General features: G+C 37.8%; 1 protein-coding gene across 12 annotated transcripts in view; it reads right to left on the reverse strand.

Annotated features, from left to right (window-relative positions):
* LOC130923491 (sorbin and SH3 domain-containing protein 1) overlaps positions 1–17,186 on the reverse strand; it is a 117,844-nt gene that overhangs the window by 80,379 nt on the left and 20,279 nt on the right. For 9 of the 12 annotated variants that reach the window (XM_057849240.1, XM_057849233.1, XM_057849238.1 and 6 more), the window contains exons 2-7: positions 12,975–13,024; positions 12,804–12,890; positions 9,372–9,488; positions 5,229–5,320; positions 1,158–1,299; positions 923–952 (exon numbers count right to left, since the gene is read on the reverse strand). In XM_057849240.1, coding sequence (XP_057705223.1) covers positions 923–952; positions 1,158–1,299; positions 5,229–5,320; positions 9,372–9,488; positions 12,804–12,890; positions 12,975–13,024 — 518 coding nt within the window. The remainder of the gene's footprint in view (positions 1–922; positions 953–1,157; positions 1,300–5,228; positions 5,321–9,371; positions 9,489–12,803; positions 12,891–12,974; positions 13,025–17,186) is intronic. The other 3 variants (XM_057849236.1, XM_057849237.1, XM_057849242.1) reach the window with 3 other exon arrangements.

Consider the following 17,186-nt stretch of genomic DNA (forward strand, 5'->3'; position numbering starts at 1 on the left):
TTTAATCTAGGTTCAACTCCCACTCGGATCATTGTATTATGTATGTACTCGAACTTAAAACCAGTTTCCTTAAAGATATGTATTCAGACTAGTGTTGCACCAATACCGATACCCAGGTGTGGTATCGTCTGATGCCACTTTCACACATATTTTCCTTTTAATACTAAATTTCTGCATAGGCTAATTAAGGCTACTTACTAAATGTAAAGTACGGTAATTCCATCATAGCTTGGTCAGACAATGCTAAACTCTTTGGCTGCCATGAATGGCGGTCGATGTCTAATCCTTTTAAAGTGGGAGGAATGGAAGAATGACTGAACGTTCATTTGCTGTCAACTCCCCCCCCCCACACACACACTTCAAATGGATTGGACGTCTACTAATTACAAACTCATTTAAATTCACAGTTAAAGGATAACTGGATGCCACACGTCTATCATTAGTTTGGGAAGAGCGAAAAGTAGATGGAACTAGTTTTCAATGAGTACATTATTCCAGAGCATCGGCACATTTTTTCTTAGTACTTCCTGATACTGATGACATCATTTTACCTGGTTTTGGTGCAACACTAGTTCAGACTACTTCATGGAAGTCCAGTTTACTTAAAGTTTTGAGTTCAGATTACTTAACATAAATCCAGTTTACCGACATTGTTGAGTTTCACTGACTCAACATAAGTAGAGCTTACTTTGAATTTTGAGTTTTCGGCAATAACTTGATTTTGTGAGTTGTCCATCAAAACTTCAATTAATCAAAATAAATAAATAAATAAAGAATGAAATGGGACATTACCTCTAATCAAAATTATGCACCTTATATTGCAGTTCTACTGGTCAAATATGATTTTGTAAGTATAAGACAACAACTTTTATCGTAATAAAATGACAACAATATTAGCAAATCAGCAAATCCCAGAGCATACCTTTCAAGTGAGAAAGATGCTTTTTCTGCTCTGTTGTGGGAGAATGATAAAGACGAAGCCAGGGTGACGACATGTGACAGGAAAACAACGTAACAAAGTGGAAGCACTGGTTAGGAGCAGCACACAGAACGACGAAGCAAGCGGACAATCAAAGTTCACACAAATAAAGTGACGGACATAGATAAAAGCTTGGTTAAAATGTTGAAACCCCAACTCTGATACAGGCTTGACTCACCTCTGTTGTGTTGCAGCAAAACTATTGTGGGATTAACTGTGCTAGTGCATGGATAGATGGAGCTGGGGGATGATGGGAAACAATTGTTTTTGTCACATGTAGCTGGAGCCTGATTTTCTTTTATACTTTCTGGTGAATTGGCCTGAAATTGACACAAAACACAAACCATATTAGTGCCAATTTGACACACATTCAAATGACTTTATACAGTATTTTTCAGACGACAAGGCTACGTTCATATGTATCTGACATTTTTATGCAGTATGAACAGTCCAATTCCAATGTTTTCGACTCTGACCTGGGACTCATATGTGGATGCCCCACCCCCCTTTTTTTTTTTAACCTGTCCTGTTCAGCTGCTTAGACACGAAGAACAGGAATTTGAGTGTCCTTATGGTCTGAATAGTTTTAATGTATCACATGGTAGTTTGATATACAGTGATCCCTCGCTACTTTGCGCTTCAAACTTCGCACCCTCAGTCCATTGCATATTTTTTTCAATTAAAAAAATAAATAAATACAGATGAGCCACCCTGAGTCGATCAACGTGGTCTGACTCTCCCTCCTGCTGCTTTTTGTTGGTCAGGCAGTGCACTGGAGTTGCTTATTAAAGTTAACAATGATTGACAGACGTTTAATGTTTGATCTTGCCACAGATCTTTGGATGCCAAAGCTTCAAAACGCTGCATGCGTCAATCATCGTTTTACTTGGTAAACAGTTGCTGTGGCAACTCATTGTGGTGTAAGTGAGCATCTTGAGCAGATTTGAGTCGACTCACTCAATGAAGCATTTAATAAAGACAAGCATTTTTCTACTTTTTTCTTGTTTGAAAATAATTTGGGAGAGTAACATGTTTAAAACATATCCTAATGATTATATATATATATATATATATATATATATATATATATATATATATATATATATATATATATATACGAATGTTTTTTTGTTTTTTTTTTAAATTATACTTTGGGAAAAAAGTGACAAAACATGTCTTATATGTATCTCTTTCCAATGCTAATTCTGAATGCATTGAGCACACAAAAAAAAAAAAAAAAAAAAAATTGGGGGGGAGTTGGGGTTGCTACTTCGCGGTTTTTCCCTTATCGCGGCGGGTTCTGGTCCCCATTAACTGTGAAAAATGAGGGATCACTGTACTCCCATTGTGGTTGTTCATTATGTTTTATTCATAAGGAGAAAGCAGCGAACGGGAAGGTGTTATGGGGGGACAGAAAGGAAGGAAGCAGACAGAAGAGGGGAAGAACTAACAACAACATGAAATACATTTTTACATGCCTATGCTACCTATGAACATAGTGTTGCTATTGTTAGGTAACTATATATACATGGATAGCATTTGGAGGGCCTGCCTCCGCACTATGAACGATCATCAGTACACTTCCCAACTATACGTCATTATCAAGTGAAATACACGATATCACCACTGTTCGACAAAATAAATAAGTGGTGAGCGAGAAATAAAGACACCAAAAATACAGTTTACTTCTTGATACTGCACGAGAATCTATCAGGCTAAAAAAATGTTGGCTCCAGTAGCGTAAAATCCTTAAAAACTGCCAAGAAAGCATGATGGCTGGAACCTCCCGAAGACCTTCCGTAAATACTGCAACACGTGTGACGTGAAAGCGTTCCCTTCACACTTACATATGTTTGCGTAATATGAAAGTCTACACAAAAATAGCGGATTTAACAAAAAATCTTGAAACGGGCATCACGCTCTGCGGTGGGAACATAGTCACTTTTTGGGGGGGGAATTCGATTTTATCAGAGAGTACAGATATACTTTATAGTAATAAAATACAAAACAACAGGCTAAATAAATAGGTTAAATAGTAGTGTTGCACCAATACAGATACAATTATTGGAGGGGCCCGATACAGCATTAAAATGCAGCTGTCGGTATCAGCTAGTACTAGTAGAAATAATGTGCTGATACTGCACATTATTTACTCTTGGAGCATTACCGTATTGGCCCGAATAGAAGACAGCCCTGATTATAAGACGACCCCCTCTTTTTCAAGACTCAAGTTTGAAAAAATACTTTTTGAACACCTAATTAATTTTTATACAGAAAATAATTACAGTACATCAGAAACAAATGTTTATAACAATATATTTGAGAGAAAAAGCATGTTATAGCCTCATTCAAATCTTAATATCTGAACATTTAAATATGTAAACTAAAGCGCAATCACACTCGTAAATGAATGGCTTCTGGTTTTTGAAATGTAAATAAACCAATCTATTGTGATAAATCAACAAAACTGCAATAACTGCATTAACCATCTAAGTGAAGTCTAACTGTAACTGTAGTCTTGAAACAAATCTGAATAAGGAAAAACATTGCAATAAAATAATGCAAACTTGTTAAACTTGAGAGTAGCTGAGATCTGTAATGACAGAACATCGCTTCAATGATATCTGGCGCCATAGTGTCGTGAATGGGTATAACGTCTAGACCGCGAATATAAGACGACCCCCTTTTTTAAAGTCTTATTTCAATGCAAAAAACACCGTCTTTTATTCTGGCCAATACGGTAGTTTCCAACTACTGGTCGCCTTTCCCAAGATGGCCAACAATTACAAACACTGAAGAAGCAACAGAAGAAAGAAGAGCAAAAATAAATGGGATTTCTGAGCCTTTGAGAGTTTTTATTCCGGTAAGTGTTGTTCAGTGTGCTTATTTTGCAGTTTTATTTTCAATGTATGAGGCAATACTTTAAATGATGGATAAATGTATGTGTTGAACAGTAATACCTGTCAAGATTTAAAGGGAACCTCGGACTTAAAGACTTGTAGGCTTTAATAAGCCACAATTGTTCTCTTTTACTAAAATGTGTTATTAAAAACACATAAAATATTGCCATTGATTTAAAAAACTATAATATTTAGTACATGTTTTGACCTGCAGATGGCGCCATGTTTTGTGCGTGCAATGGACGCTCGAGGTGATGACGTAGTTTGTCACCGTCACTAAACAAACTCTACCGGTGTACTGCAATTCCTTCTATGCGGCGAGACGTACAACACATGGGACAGCACATGGGTTAAAAGCGATTAGTACTTACTATTTGTGTTTTATTCAGTCTTTTATTACCTTTTCGTTGCCTCAAAATACTTTTTGCATGTGTTTCCCTCTCATACTTTTAAGCATTGTGTTTTCTTGTGGTAGCTTTAAAGCAGATTGTTGATCTGTTTACCACATTAGTCACGTAGCGTATTTAAGCCACCCTTATTTAATATTATGACGTTTAAGTATTTTCTTAAGGTGTCTTTAGTATATTCTGTCTGTATGCATTAAACAAAACAAGCTGAAAGCTCACAGTAGTACTTTGGGTGTCAAATTCGCCTCTTTAGCACGTTTTGTCGGTGTAGCACATTTTGGCAGAACACTGGTTTTGTCATACTCTCGTCTCGTCTCATTTAAAGTTTGTATGCACTGACATTGACATGAGCATTAATAAAGTTGTTGGCTTGACTACAAGGAGGGAGAACTGGAAGAAAGCTAACAAATTTGTCTCTGCTAGCGTAAGTGATTACCATAAGCTAATGTGGTATAACGGCACAGACTGTGGACTTAATATGAGCATCAGGCTTGATATTAATTTAAACAAACAACCAAAACAACAATATTTTGGCTTTTATGAGCATTTTAAGTTTCGCGTTTTAGATGAGGTCATTTATTTGTCGTCGTCCATACCAAGTAGACACAAAGGTTATTAAGCGGTGTCTGACCAGACAATGATAGCAATTATTTTACATTTGAGTATGCAGTAATTTAGTACTAAAAGGGAAAAAAAAATTGTATATGTTTTCAAAAAATGTATTGATACAGCACTGGTATCTGCCAAGACCACACAGAGGAATCTGAATCTGGAGCAGAAAAATGATATTGGTGCAACACTATAATTCTATAATTCACAACACAATGAATCTATACTACAAGTCGCAGATCTAGCAAAACAATGAAAAAAAAAGTGTGATTTACAGTCCTGAAAATACGGTAATTAAAAAAATGGACAGTAATCTAAATCACACTAACTTACCTGGCAGTGGCTGTGGTTTACAGGATTGAATTCAGCTGTGACGTTACCACCTCCCTCAGCCAATCCTCCATTCATCTGGCTTGCGCAGATACCTGCAAAAAGTCCAGATATATTTGACAGTCAGTGCACCAACAATAGCAAACACATCTAGCTAATTAACGATCAAAACCCGAAGAGGGGAGTGTTTTCGTTTCGGTCAACATGCTGATATCCCCGGAAAAAGGAAGAAATAAAAGATTCTCCCACAACCTCTGAATTTTGTCATCAGAACAAAGTGCCTATTCAGTGAGCTGCAAAGCCTCATTGTAGTCGTGGCCTTTATAATTCGACTCTACAACAATTAAAGCTTCGCTCCAAAAGACTTGGCTTGCCTCCAGCACTGTCCCGATGTGCTCATCGCAACAAACAGGCCCACATTCAAGGCCTCTGCAGCAAAGTGCAAAGTGGGCATGCTGTGACAAAAGAGCCCTTTGACACACAAATGAAAATATGAGCAATTGCCCTTTGTCATGACCCTTTGTTGCCTAACAACGACAGATATACTTCAAAACATCATTTGTTACATAACTTTGACAGTTTAACTTATTCATTGCAATACCATATCATATTCACAAAGTATGTGCTGTGGTAGTTAGTAAAACTTATTCTAAAAACATTAATGACAATAGACGTCTATTACCGACAATGGCAACCAAATTAACTTGTCACATCGTTAGACGTCTAATCCATTTTAGGAGGAGTGAATGAACGTTCATTTATTCGCCCCTCCCAGTCAAAATAGATTGGACGTCTAGTGTGGGCAATAGATCTTTGTTTTTTCTTTTTTTCTTCTTTCAAATATTGTTATTCAAATTTTAATGTACACAGAGGAACAGAAAATTCCAAACAAAATAATAATACAAATGAAAAACAAAAGCATAAAGGAAACACAAAACAACCCACCCCGCCCACTACCCCAACTGTCCTGGATAGTTATATAATTTAGGTAAACCATGCATATCAATGATGAGTTATTGGCAGTGCGTCACACAAAATCAAAGCTGTTGTATTTATGTCCATATACAGTGTATCACAAAAGTGAGTACACCCCTCGTATTTCTGCAGATATTTAAGTTTATGTTTTCATGGGACAACACTGACAAAATGACACTTTGACACAATGAAAAGTAGTCTGTGTGCAGCTTATGTACTAGAGTTCATGTATTTTCCCTTCAAAATAACTCAAAATACAGCCAATAATAAATAAAAACCCCTGGCAACAAAATTGAGTACTGCTTGTCATTTTCCCTCCAAAATGTCATGTGACTCGTTACAGGAGTGCTGTCAGCATTGCTGCAGAGATTGAAGAGGTGGGGGGTCAGCCTGTTAGTGCTCAGACCATACGCCACACTTTACATCAAATTGGTGTGCATGGCTGTCACCCCAGGAGGAAGCCTCTTCTGAAGACGGTACACAAGAAAGCCCGCACAGTTTGCTGAAGACATGTCAACAAAAAGCACATGGATTACTGGAACCATGTCCTATGGTCTGATGAGATGGGCGTATGGTCTGAGCACTAACAGGCTGACCCCCCACCTCTTCAATCGCTGCAGCAATGCTGACAGCACTCCTGTAACAGGTCACATGGCATTTCGAGGGAAAATGACAAGCAGTAGTCAATTTGTATGTCGTTGATGTATGTAGTTTCCAAGGAGTGTACTCACTTTTATTGCCAGGGGTTTAGATATTAATGGCTATATTTTGACTTATTTTGAGGGGAAAATAAATTAACTCTATTATATAAGCTGCACACAGACTACTTTTCATTGTGTCATTTTGTCACTGTTGTCCCATGAAAAGATATACTTAAATATCTGCAGAAATGCGAGGGCTGTACTCACTTTTGTGATACATTGTATGTAAATGTTTATACCTTCACCTCTAGAGAGAGAGAGTAAAAATGATACTTAATAATATAATATACATACATTTTCAAGGGCCGTCTCCCCATATCTAAGCATAACTCATAGCTTTGTTTGAGTATTGTGAAAATAAGTCAAAAAAGGATACTATGTCATATGAAACCTTCTCCTTGACCTGGTCATAGAGATGCACAGCATTTCTAGTTTGAGACAAGACATTAGATCCCAAAGCCACTGGTCAAGCATGGGCAGAGCAGCACCCTTCCATCTTAGCAAAATTGGACGTCTAGCCTAGAGAAGCGCAAAAAAGACCATACGGTGGTCTGTAGATGACAAATGACCATAGTCTTTACCAAAAATACCAAACAGGGCTAGGGTAGGATTGATGCTATTATTCTTATTTAGTACTGTGGACAGAGTTTGGAAAACATCGTGCCAAAATGTTTGCAATTTGGGGCACAGCCAATACATAAGTATCAATGTAGCGTCCCCGGATTTGCATTTAACACCGGTGGAAGTTATGATCGGGTAAAAACTGGACAGCTTAGCTTTGGACATGTGAGCTCTTTACACCACCTTGAGCTGAAGGAGGCAGTGCCTAGCACAGATTGATGATTTTTCTATTGAAGACAATATGGAATCCCAAAGATTATTAGGGAGGGAGATAGATAGGTGTTTTTAATATAATTCATAGTATATAGTAATAGTTTATAGTTATAGTTTTTAATATAGTTCTTTTTTTTACTAACTCTCACATATTCTGTGAATACTATACATAAACCTGGGCTGGCAGTGAATGACTAATATATTGGAGGAATACATAAGTACACAAGAATAATAATTATATAAAAAATATATGTAAATATATAGAAAAACAAATTTATAAAAAACAACAAAAATTAGAAAATCCTTAACAAACATATACATAAGAAAAAATAATGTCATAAGAAGTAAAGAAAATAATGTATTCATTGACATTTTTCTTTTGCAATTTATTCAACGACATTGATTATTTAGTTTTTATTAGGGCTGTCAAACGATTAAAATTTTTAATCGAGTTAATTACAGCTTAAAAATTAATCAATCGTAATTAATCGCAATTAATCGCAATTCAAACCACCTATAAAATATGCCATATTTTTCCTGTAAATGATAGATATATTCTGTAAAATAAATTGTTGGAATGGAAAGATAAGACACAAGATGGATATATACATTCAACATACGGTACATAAGGACTGTAGTGGGCATTTCACTCTACTGTCATTTAAATCTGTCTATGCTGTCCTCACTCCGAAGCGTCTACTTTTTCCAAAGCTAGACAGCTAGTGAACGACGCCTTAATAATCAGACTTCTTCCTTTTTCATCTGATTTATTAATAAAATAGCCTCAAACCATTGCCCCCTTTAGACCGTCGTAAAACTACAAAAAAAAAAAAGTACACAAGCATTGCATTAGTAACAACGTTAGCTTAGCACGCTATACAGGTTCACTAAACATAAACAAAAAGCGTCTCATACAAAAAAACATTTCGCTTACTAACATAATATGTACATTCTTTACAACAACCATACTTACGGACAAATCTTGTCCAAGGATCATATAAGCACAACATTACAACGTAGGCGTCAGCCCGAGACGTCGTGCAGCCATATTGAACTGGCAGGAAAACAAAAAACAATGTCGCAAAGCGACCACAAGAGTTCGCTGTTAGACAGCATGAAAAGCCTTGCTGTAAAACTTACCAAAAGGCAGAATACTGTCTGAGCGGGACATGTGCGTTAATTGCGTCAAATATTTTAACGTGATTAATTTAAAAAATTAATTACCGCGCGTTAACGCGATAATTTTGACAGCCCTAGTTTTTATGTAATTGTTTTCCTCTGACGCTTTGTATATTTTTGTATTCCGGCATCAAGGGGTTAACAAACACCTAAAAAAGTTAAATAGTACTTCATTTTACTTCCTTAGATGTATTTATGGTTATGTGTATGGCTTTTTTATGTTATCAAACATAACTAAGTTATAAAAACTATTCCTGCCTATACAGTATATGGTGGCAAAACTATCATTAGCCTATAGTGCAGACACTGCAAATACTTGACAGTAGGAATTCGTTTGTACTATAATCTTACATTACCGAATGTGTTCCAACTTTGTTTTTAATTAGGACTTGAATCTAATTCAGCATAAATCAGATTTAATCGTGAAGCAACTGTTGCATCTAATCAGGAGACTTACTTGGTGTTCCAAGGGCGCCGGACCCCTCACTGCTGTTGCCTTCCTCATCAAAGTGGACGAGAGTGGCCCTCAGTGTCACCACTCCTTTCCCTTTGCACACCCTGCTGGGATCCAGGTCTGAAAATGATTCCCATATATAACACATGAACATATAGTTCTGATCCTAAAAAAATGTTGATTTATATTTTTGCTTCCTCATATCCCAAATGACTAAACTAACATTGTAATTAAAAATCCTGTTGTCATACTTGCCATTATCATCATACTTCATCTGTACTGTAATTCACCTTGAATCAGTTTGTCCGCCCGGCTTTATTTGTCAAACTTGCTAGGGGGGTGCATCTTAGGCAGACGAAGAGTAAGTTTATATTTTTAAGCGATTTGTCAAGTAATGGCCTCAAAATCGGAAAAACTGCGATATTAATCAGACACAAATATTTTTTTCTGTCTTGACTATGAGGTGTTGCCCTCACTATGGGAACACACCACCCCTTGATTGAAAGAAGGACTTTAATTAACTACTGTAATTTTCGGACTATAAGGCGCCGCCACCCACCAAATCGGACATGAAAACTGCATTTGTTCATAGATAAGTCGCACTGGACTATAATCTGCAGCTGTCCTCAGGGTATTATGGGATATTTACACCAAAAGATACAACCGGTAACACGTTATTTGACAGCAGCATCATAGGAATGTCATAAGACCAAATGAACTACCATTGCTTCAAGAAGGTTAATTTGGCCATCACTGCTCCCTTGGGAGGGACAGTCAACCTCTGTTGCCACCTGATGTCAACATGCCTCCTAGCATGCATTGCAGTGCTAGAGATGTAAATGATAATCAAAATTCATGTTCTGTTCTAATTCTTTCTTTGGTTACTCTTCCAGTTATTTCATTAAACGCTAGTTATGGTATTTGGTAACACTTTATTTGACAGTGGCGCCGCCATAAGACTTTCATAAGACAATCATAATTATGACATGACATTGCCATGAGCATTAATGAATGCTTATGACAGATGTCATTTTGTGCCAAATAAATCCACAGATAAGCCGCACTGGACTATAAGCCGCAGGATTCAAAATGAGGAAGAAAGTAGTGAGCTGTAGTCCTATAATTAAGGTAATCAGAATCAGCCAAAATAATTACTATTGGTCACCAATTTCATGATACTGTACATGACAATGATTTCTTTCATAAAGATACAATATTTACCGATATTACAGTCTGCTTCGATAGAATTTGAATTAAGGGCCTTTGTTCGATGTAATACAATATTAAGAACACGTTTAATAAAATCAATAAAAATTTTACCAAACACAATGAAAATTTCAATGTTTTTGACAATTTTATCCCAGAAAAATTTCATAAATGTTAATGAAAACTATTGTTTTTAATAAAACGGCATAGTTACAGTGCCTTGCAAAAGTATTCGGCCCCCTTGAATCTTGCAACCTTTCGCCACATTTCAGGCTTCAAACATAAAGATATGAAATTTAATTTTTTTGTCAAGAATCAACAACAAGTGGGACACAATCGTGAAGTGGAACAACATTTATTGGATAATTTAAACTTTTTTAACAAATAAAAAACTGAAAAGTGGGGCGTGCAATATTATTCGGCCCCTTTACTTTCAGTGCAGCAAACTCACTCCAGAAGTTCAGTGAGGATCTCTGAATGATCCAATGTTGTCCTAAATGACCGATGATGATAAATAGAATCCACCTGTGTGTAATCAAGTCTCCGTATAAATGCACCTGCTCTGTGATAGTCTCAGGGTTCTGTTTAAAGTGCAGAGAGCATTATGAAAACCAAGTAACATACCAGGCAGGTCCGAGATACTGTTGTGGAGAAGTTTAAAGCCGGATTTGGATACAAAAAGATTTCCCAAGCTTTAAACATCTCAAGGAGCACTGTACAAGCCATCATATTGAAATGGAAGGAGCATCAGACCACTGCAAATCTACCAAGACCCGGCCGTCCTTCCAAACTTTCTTCTCAAACAAGGGGAAAACTGATCAGATATGCAGCCAAGAGGCCCATGATCACTCTGGATGAACTGCAGAGATCTACAGCTGAGGTGGGAGAGTCTGTCCATAGGACAACAATCAGTCGTACACTGCACAAATCTGGCCTTTATGGAAGAGTGGCAAGAAGAAAGCCATTTCTCAAAGATATCCATAAAAAGTCTCGTTTAAAGTTTGCCACAGGCCACCTGGGAGACACACCAAACATGTGGAAGAAGGTGCTCTGGTCAGATGAAACCAAAATTGAACTTTTTGGCCACAATGCAAAACGATATGTTTGGCGTAAAAGTAACACAGCTCATCACCCTGAACACACCATCCCCACTGTCAAACATGGTGGTGGCAGCATCATGGTTTGGGCCTGCTTTTCTTCAGCAGGAACAGGGAAGATGGTTAAAATTGACGGGAAGATGGATGCAGCCAAATACAGGAACATTCTGGAAGAAAACCTGTTGGTATCTGCACAAACCTGAGACTGGGACGGAGATTTATCTTCTAACAGGACAATGATCCAAAACATAAAGCCAAATCTACAATGGAATGGTTCAAAAATAAACATATCCAGGTGTTAGAATGGCCAAGTCAAAGTCCAGACCTGAATCCAATCGAGAATCTGTGGAAAGAGCTGGAGACTGCTGTTCACAAACACTCTCCATCCAACCTCACTGAGCTTGAGCTGTTTTGCAAGGAAGAACGGGCAAGAATGTCAGTCTCTAGATGTGCAAAACTGGTAGAAACATACCCCAAGCGACTTGCAGCTGTAATTGGAGCAAAAGGTGGCGCTACAAAGTATTAACGCAAGGGGGCCGAATAATATTGCACGCCCCACTTTTCAGTTTTTTATTTGTTAAAAAAGTTTAAATCATCCAATAAATTTTGTTCCACTTCACGATTGGGTCCCACTTGTTGATTCTTGACAAAAAATTAAAATTCTATATCTTTATGTTTGAAGCCTGAAATGTGGCGAAAGGTTGCAAGGTTCAAGGGGGCCGAATACTTTTGCAAGGCACTGTAAATGATGACAATAATAATCGATGTTTTGTGTTTTAATCGATTTTGATGCGAATGTGCTCAAGAAAACGATATATGAATCTAAATAGATTGTTACGTGCCTAGTAACTATGAATTTCACAGGCAGGTGTTATTTCCCTATGCAAACCTACGCCCTTTGGTTTTTAGCCCCGTCATGTTATTTTATATTTACTATAACTTTCTGCCATACATTGCCGGTCCGTGAAAAAAAGGCCCACATCACACTGGTCCGTGTTGCAAAAAAGGTTGGGGACCACTTCCCTAGTGTATTAAAATGATTCCACATCCTTCTTCATTGTCTTCATAGGGGAGCGCGAGGTGTTCCACACTTGTCATGCTGAAAGATTAATGAGAAGGAGGGAACTGTCACCTGCAGAAGGAATCAGGTCAGGGGATCCTTTCATGGTTGACAGAGGCGTGATCTTGACAGCATTCACAGCCCTAGGACCTAACGGGACTCAAGTACGCACGAGCGTGCAGAGACAACAGTTCAGTTGACCATGTTCAGAAATACAAAAGCTCCCGTGTAGACTAGACTTACCGGCGGTTGGGCTCGGTAATACGCTGCCCTCTTCTGGACGCACCGTAGGACTATTGGGTGCAGATGTCAAAATAAGATTATTGTTATCATCCATCAAAAAAAAAAAAAAAAAAAAAAAGAATTCAACTGAAGGCAACTGTGTTACTATTTGATGTGTGTGACTTCCTCTTACCCAGCTGGCCAGATGATGTAAACTACTTTCCCACATAGGGTTCTAATATTAGCTGTGGTTCAGGCTGAACTTTTTAACCAGTCGTGTGATGTATTTCAGAATGAAAAACTGTGACAACTAAAGCAAAACACCATGCTTGCTTGCATGCTTGTTGGTACAGGCTGTAATCAGACCCTATTGAGACTCAGAATGAAAACCAGAAAAAAAAAAAAACGGGTTGACCTTAGGGGTTGTGAAGTAAATAATACAACTCAACACCTAAAATGGAGTAGAAGTCTCTTAAAATAACTAAATCTGGAATGTAGATTGTTTCCACTGTATCCTTCATACTTATTTATGCTGTCCCTGAAACTTTATGTTGTTAACTTTTGCTGCTCTCTACTCCTATAGTGGTCCATGGGGAAATTAAAGTTTCCTGTAGCTAAATTTAAAATGTTTGTGAGCTCAACAGTAAGGTCATGATGTTCATGCCTAATGTATGGGTTCAAAAAATGCACACAACACAATTTAACATGGGATTTTCCATGTAGAATTTGCTAAACATTATGTATTGTAGCGGATCCCAAGATTTCCTTAAACCATCAGATTATGTAAATATGCGAGACAGGTCCATTTGAATATGTTAGTTCTAGCTTAATTAGGCCTGCTTCAATTACTCTTCGAGGTCTCACTTTAAGCCCAGTCTGCACCACTGATTTATGAGACTTGAATCAGTCAGTTTCAAAGAAGTGATCATAAACGGCCAACTCACTTAAATGATTAAAACTGAATGGAAACCAACATTACCAAATTGAAGAAAGGACTGATCGCGCAGAATGTGCAGGATTGTACAGTTTATCCCACTTATAATAGAGAAAATGCTAAGCAGCCTAAATGGATATGGGGGAGTTGGAGTGAATCCAAACACATCCCTATGGGACATGAAAAATAAACCTTTTCAAAATATCACCCAGGCATCCATTTTGTGTTCCGCTTATCCTCAGTCTTGCCAGGGGGTGGAGCCTAATCAAAGTCAAAGCGTTTATCAATTATTTAATTTTCAAAATCACTTCTTGTATCGATTCATCACTTCTTTCGAGTCCTCAGATGATCCTCGTAGTGATAAATACAGAGTATAAAGAATGATAGAAGATGAGATGACAGCTAATAATGTTTTTAATTTGCTGTGTAAACATGTAGGGGGCAAAGATTTCTCTTGGCCTTTTTAGGAAGAGATGGCTCAGAAGAGCTCCATCTGTTCTGTCTGAGGAAATGACTAGTAAATACTTCAGGAGCTGTGGATGGCTAAGTGTGATCTTGAGAAGACAAAATATGACGAGAAAAAGAGGGCAGTCCAGGGGTTAGCAATCTTAGATGCTCAAAGAACCATTTTAACTTTCACTCACAAAATCAACAAACAAACAATCCCCTCCTGAAAAACACATTAATCAAAAGAATTATTTCAAGAACTCAAAATGCACCGATACCCCATATGGGATTGAAATGAAATGACATCATCGAATGCTAAGAAATAACTGAGCAAGATGCTAAGCATTATGTACTTTTCAAGACCTAGTAGTTTCCAACCGGTGGTTGCCTGACCCAAGGTGCCTGCTACACATGCCGAAATAAATAAGTAGCATAAGTCGCCCTTCCTAATGGTGTGGTTTGCTACCAAGCCCTGATATTTCAAATGGATTGGACGTCCAGCGCCGGAATGATAGATAATGAGTTAAGAAGTGACTGCCCAAGCTATGGTAGGAATTACTTTACAATCAAGTGAGTACCGTATGTAGTAATCTAGTGTTGAAATAAATATATTTACAGTGGGGCAAATAAGTATTTAGTCAACCACCAATTGTGCAAGTTCTCCTACTTGAAAAGATTAGAGAGTAATTGTCAACATGGGTAAACCTCAACCATGAGAGACAGAATGTGGAAAAAAAAAACAGAAAATCACATCGTTTGATTTTAAAGAATTTATTTCCAAATTAGAGTGGAAAATAAGTATTTGGTCACCTACAAACAAACAAGATTTCTGGCTGTCAAAGAGGTCTAACTTCTTCTAACAAGGTCTAACGAGTCTAACTGTATTAATGGCACCTGTTTTAACTCATTATCAGTATAAAACACACCTTTCCACATCTCAGTCAGTCACACTCCAAACTCCACTATGGCCAAGACCAAAGAGCTGTCGAAGGACACTAGAGACAAAATTGCAGACCTGCACCAGGCTAGGAAGACTGAATCTGCAATAGGTAAAACGCTTGGTGTAAAGAAATCAACGGTGGGAGCAATTATTAGAAAATGGAAGACATACAAGACCACTGATAATCTCCCTCGATCTGGGGCTCCTTGCAAGATCTCACCCCGTGGCGTCAAAATGATAACAAGAATGGTGAGCAATGGGGGGACCTAGTGAATGACCTACAGAGAGCTTGGACCACAGTAACAAAGGCTACTATAGGTAACACAATGCACCGCCAGGGACTCAAATCCCGCAATGCCAGACGTTTCCCCCTGCTGAAGAAAGTACACGTCCAGGCCCGTCTGCGGTTCGCTAGAGAGCATTTGGATGATCCAGAACAGGACTGGGAGAATGCTTTATGGTCAGATGAAACCAAAATAGAACTTTTTGGTAGAAACACAGGTTCTCGTGTTTGGAGGAGAAAGAATACTGAATTGCATCCGAAGAACACCATACCTACTGTGAAGCATGGGGGTGGAAACTTGCTTGCTTTGGGGCTGTTTTTCCTGCAAAGGGACCAGGACGACTGATCTGAGTAAAGGAAAGAATAAATGGGGCCATGTATCGAGAGATTTTGACTGAAAATCTCCTTCCATCAGCAAGGGCATTGAAGATGAGACGGCCTTAATGACATGTTTAAAAATGGAAAAGATCAGATACTCTCTCTATTACTCTAATGGGAGAATCCTACGTGCCTGGGGACCTTTTTTAAACATGTGTTAGTCCTCTTAAGCCCTTGGCATTCCATAATCTGACATATCTTTATTGTATTGATACTTACTATCCAAAACAATTACTGAAACTCGATGTGCAATGGTCATGAAGCTCACTGGCAGTGACAGGGATTAATGTCATGGTTTATTTTTGGTTTATTTTATTTTTTTTAATTTTATTTATTTTTATTTTTATTTTTTTTAATTTGATATTTTTTTTCCTGTTTTTATTATCATTACCTCTCCATTGTATGTGTGTTGGATGTCAGTCCCATTTCTCATCCCACTTTGTGCTTTTTTTCTAACTGGAAATCAACGCACTACTATTGTGAAAAATAAAGAGATTTTGATTTAAAAAGAAGATGAGACGTGGCTGGGTCTTTCAGCATGACAATGATCCCAAACACACAGCCAGGGCAACAAAGGAGTGGCTTCGTAAGAAGCATTTCAAGGTCCTGGAGTGGCCTAGCCAGTCTCCAGATCTCAACCCCATAGAAAATCTGTGGAGGGAGTTGAAATTCCGTGTTGCCCAACGACAGCCCCAAAACATCACTGCTCTAGGGGGGATCTGCATGGAGGAATAGGCCAAAATACCAGCAACAGTGTGTGAAAAGCTTGTGAAGAGTTACAGAAAACGTTTGGCCTCCGTTATTGCCAGCAAAGGGTACATAACAAAGTATTGAGAAGAACTTTTGGTATTGACTAAATACTTATTTTCCACCATGATTTGCAAATAAATTCTTTAAAAATCAAACAATGTGGTTTTCTGTTTTTTTCCCAGATTCTGTCTCTAATGGTTGAGGTTTACCCATGTTGACAACTACAGGCCTCTCTATTATTGTCAAGTGGGAGAACTTGTACAATTAGTGGTTGACTAAATACTTTTGCCCCACTGTACACTATATGTATGTTTTTTTTTTGTGTTTTTTTTTTACAGTATGGTGTACAACCCAGATGTTGGAATAGGTATCCAAAAAAATCATATGAGTGCAACATCACTAATTAAAGAAGTTACCATTTAAATTGAATAGTCATTCTTTGTTTTGCAAAGTCATGAAGCCACAAAAGAAACACGAGAGAGTAACTTGTGGCTCTCGAGC

Source organism: Corythoichthys intestinalis, chromosome 10 (assembly GCF_030265065.1).
Source record: "Corythoichthys intestinalis isolate RoL2023-P3 chromosome 10, ASM3026506v1, whole genome shotgun sequence".
Lineage (NCBI taxonomy): Eukaryota > Metazoa > Chordata > Actinopteri > Syngnathiformes > Syngnathidae > Corythoichthys > Corythoichthys intestinalis.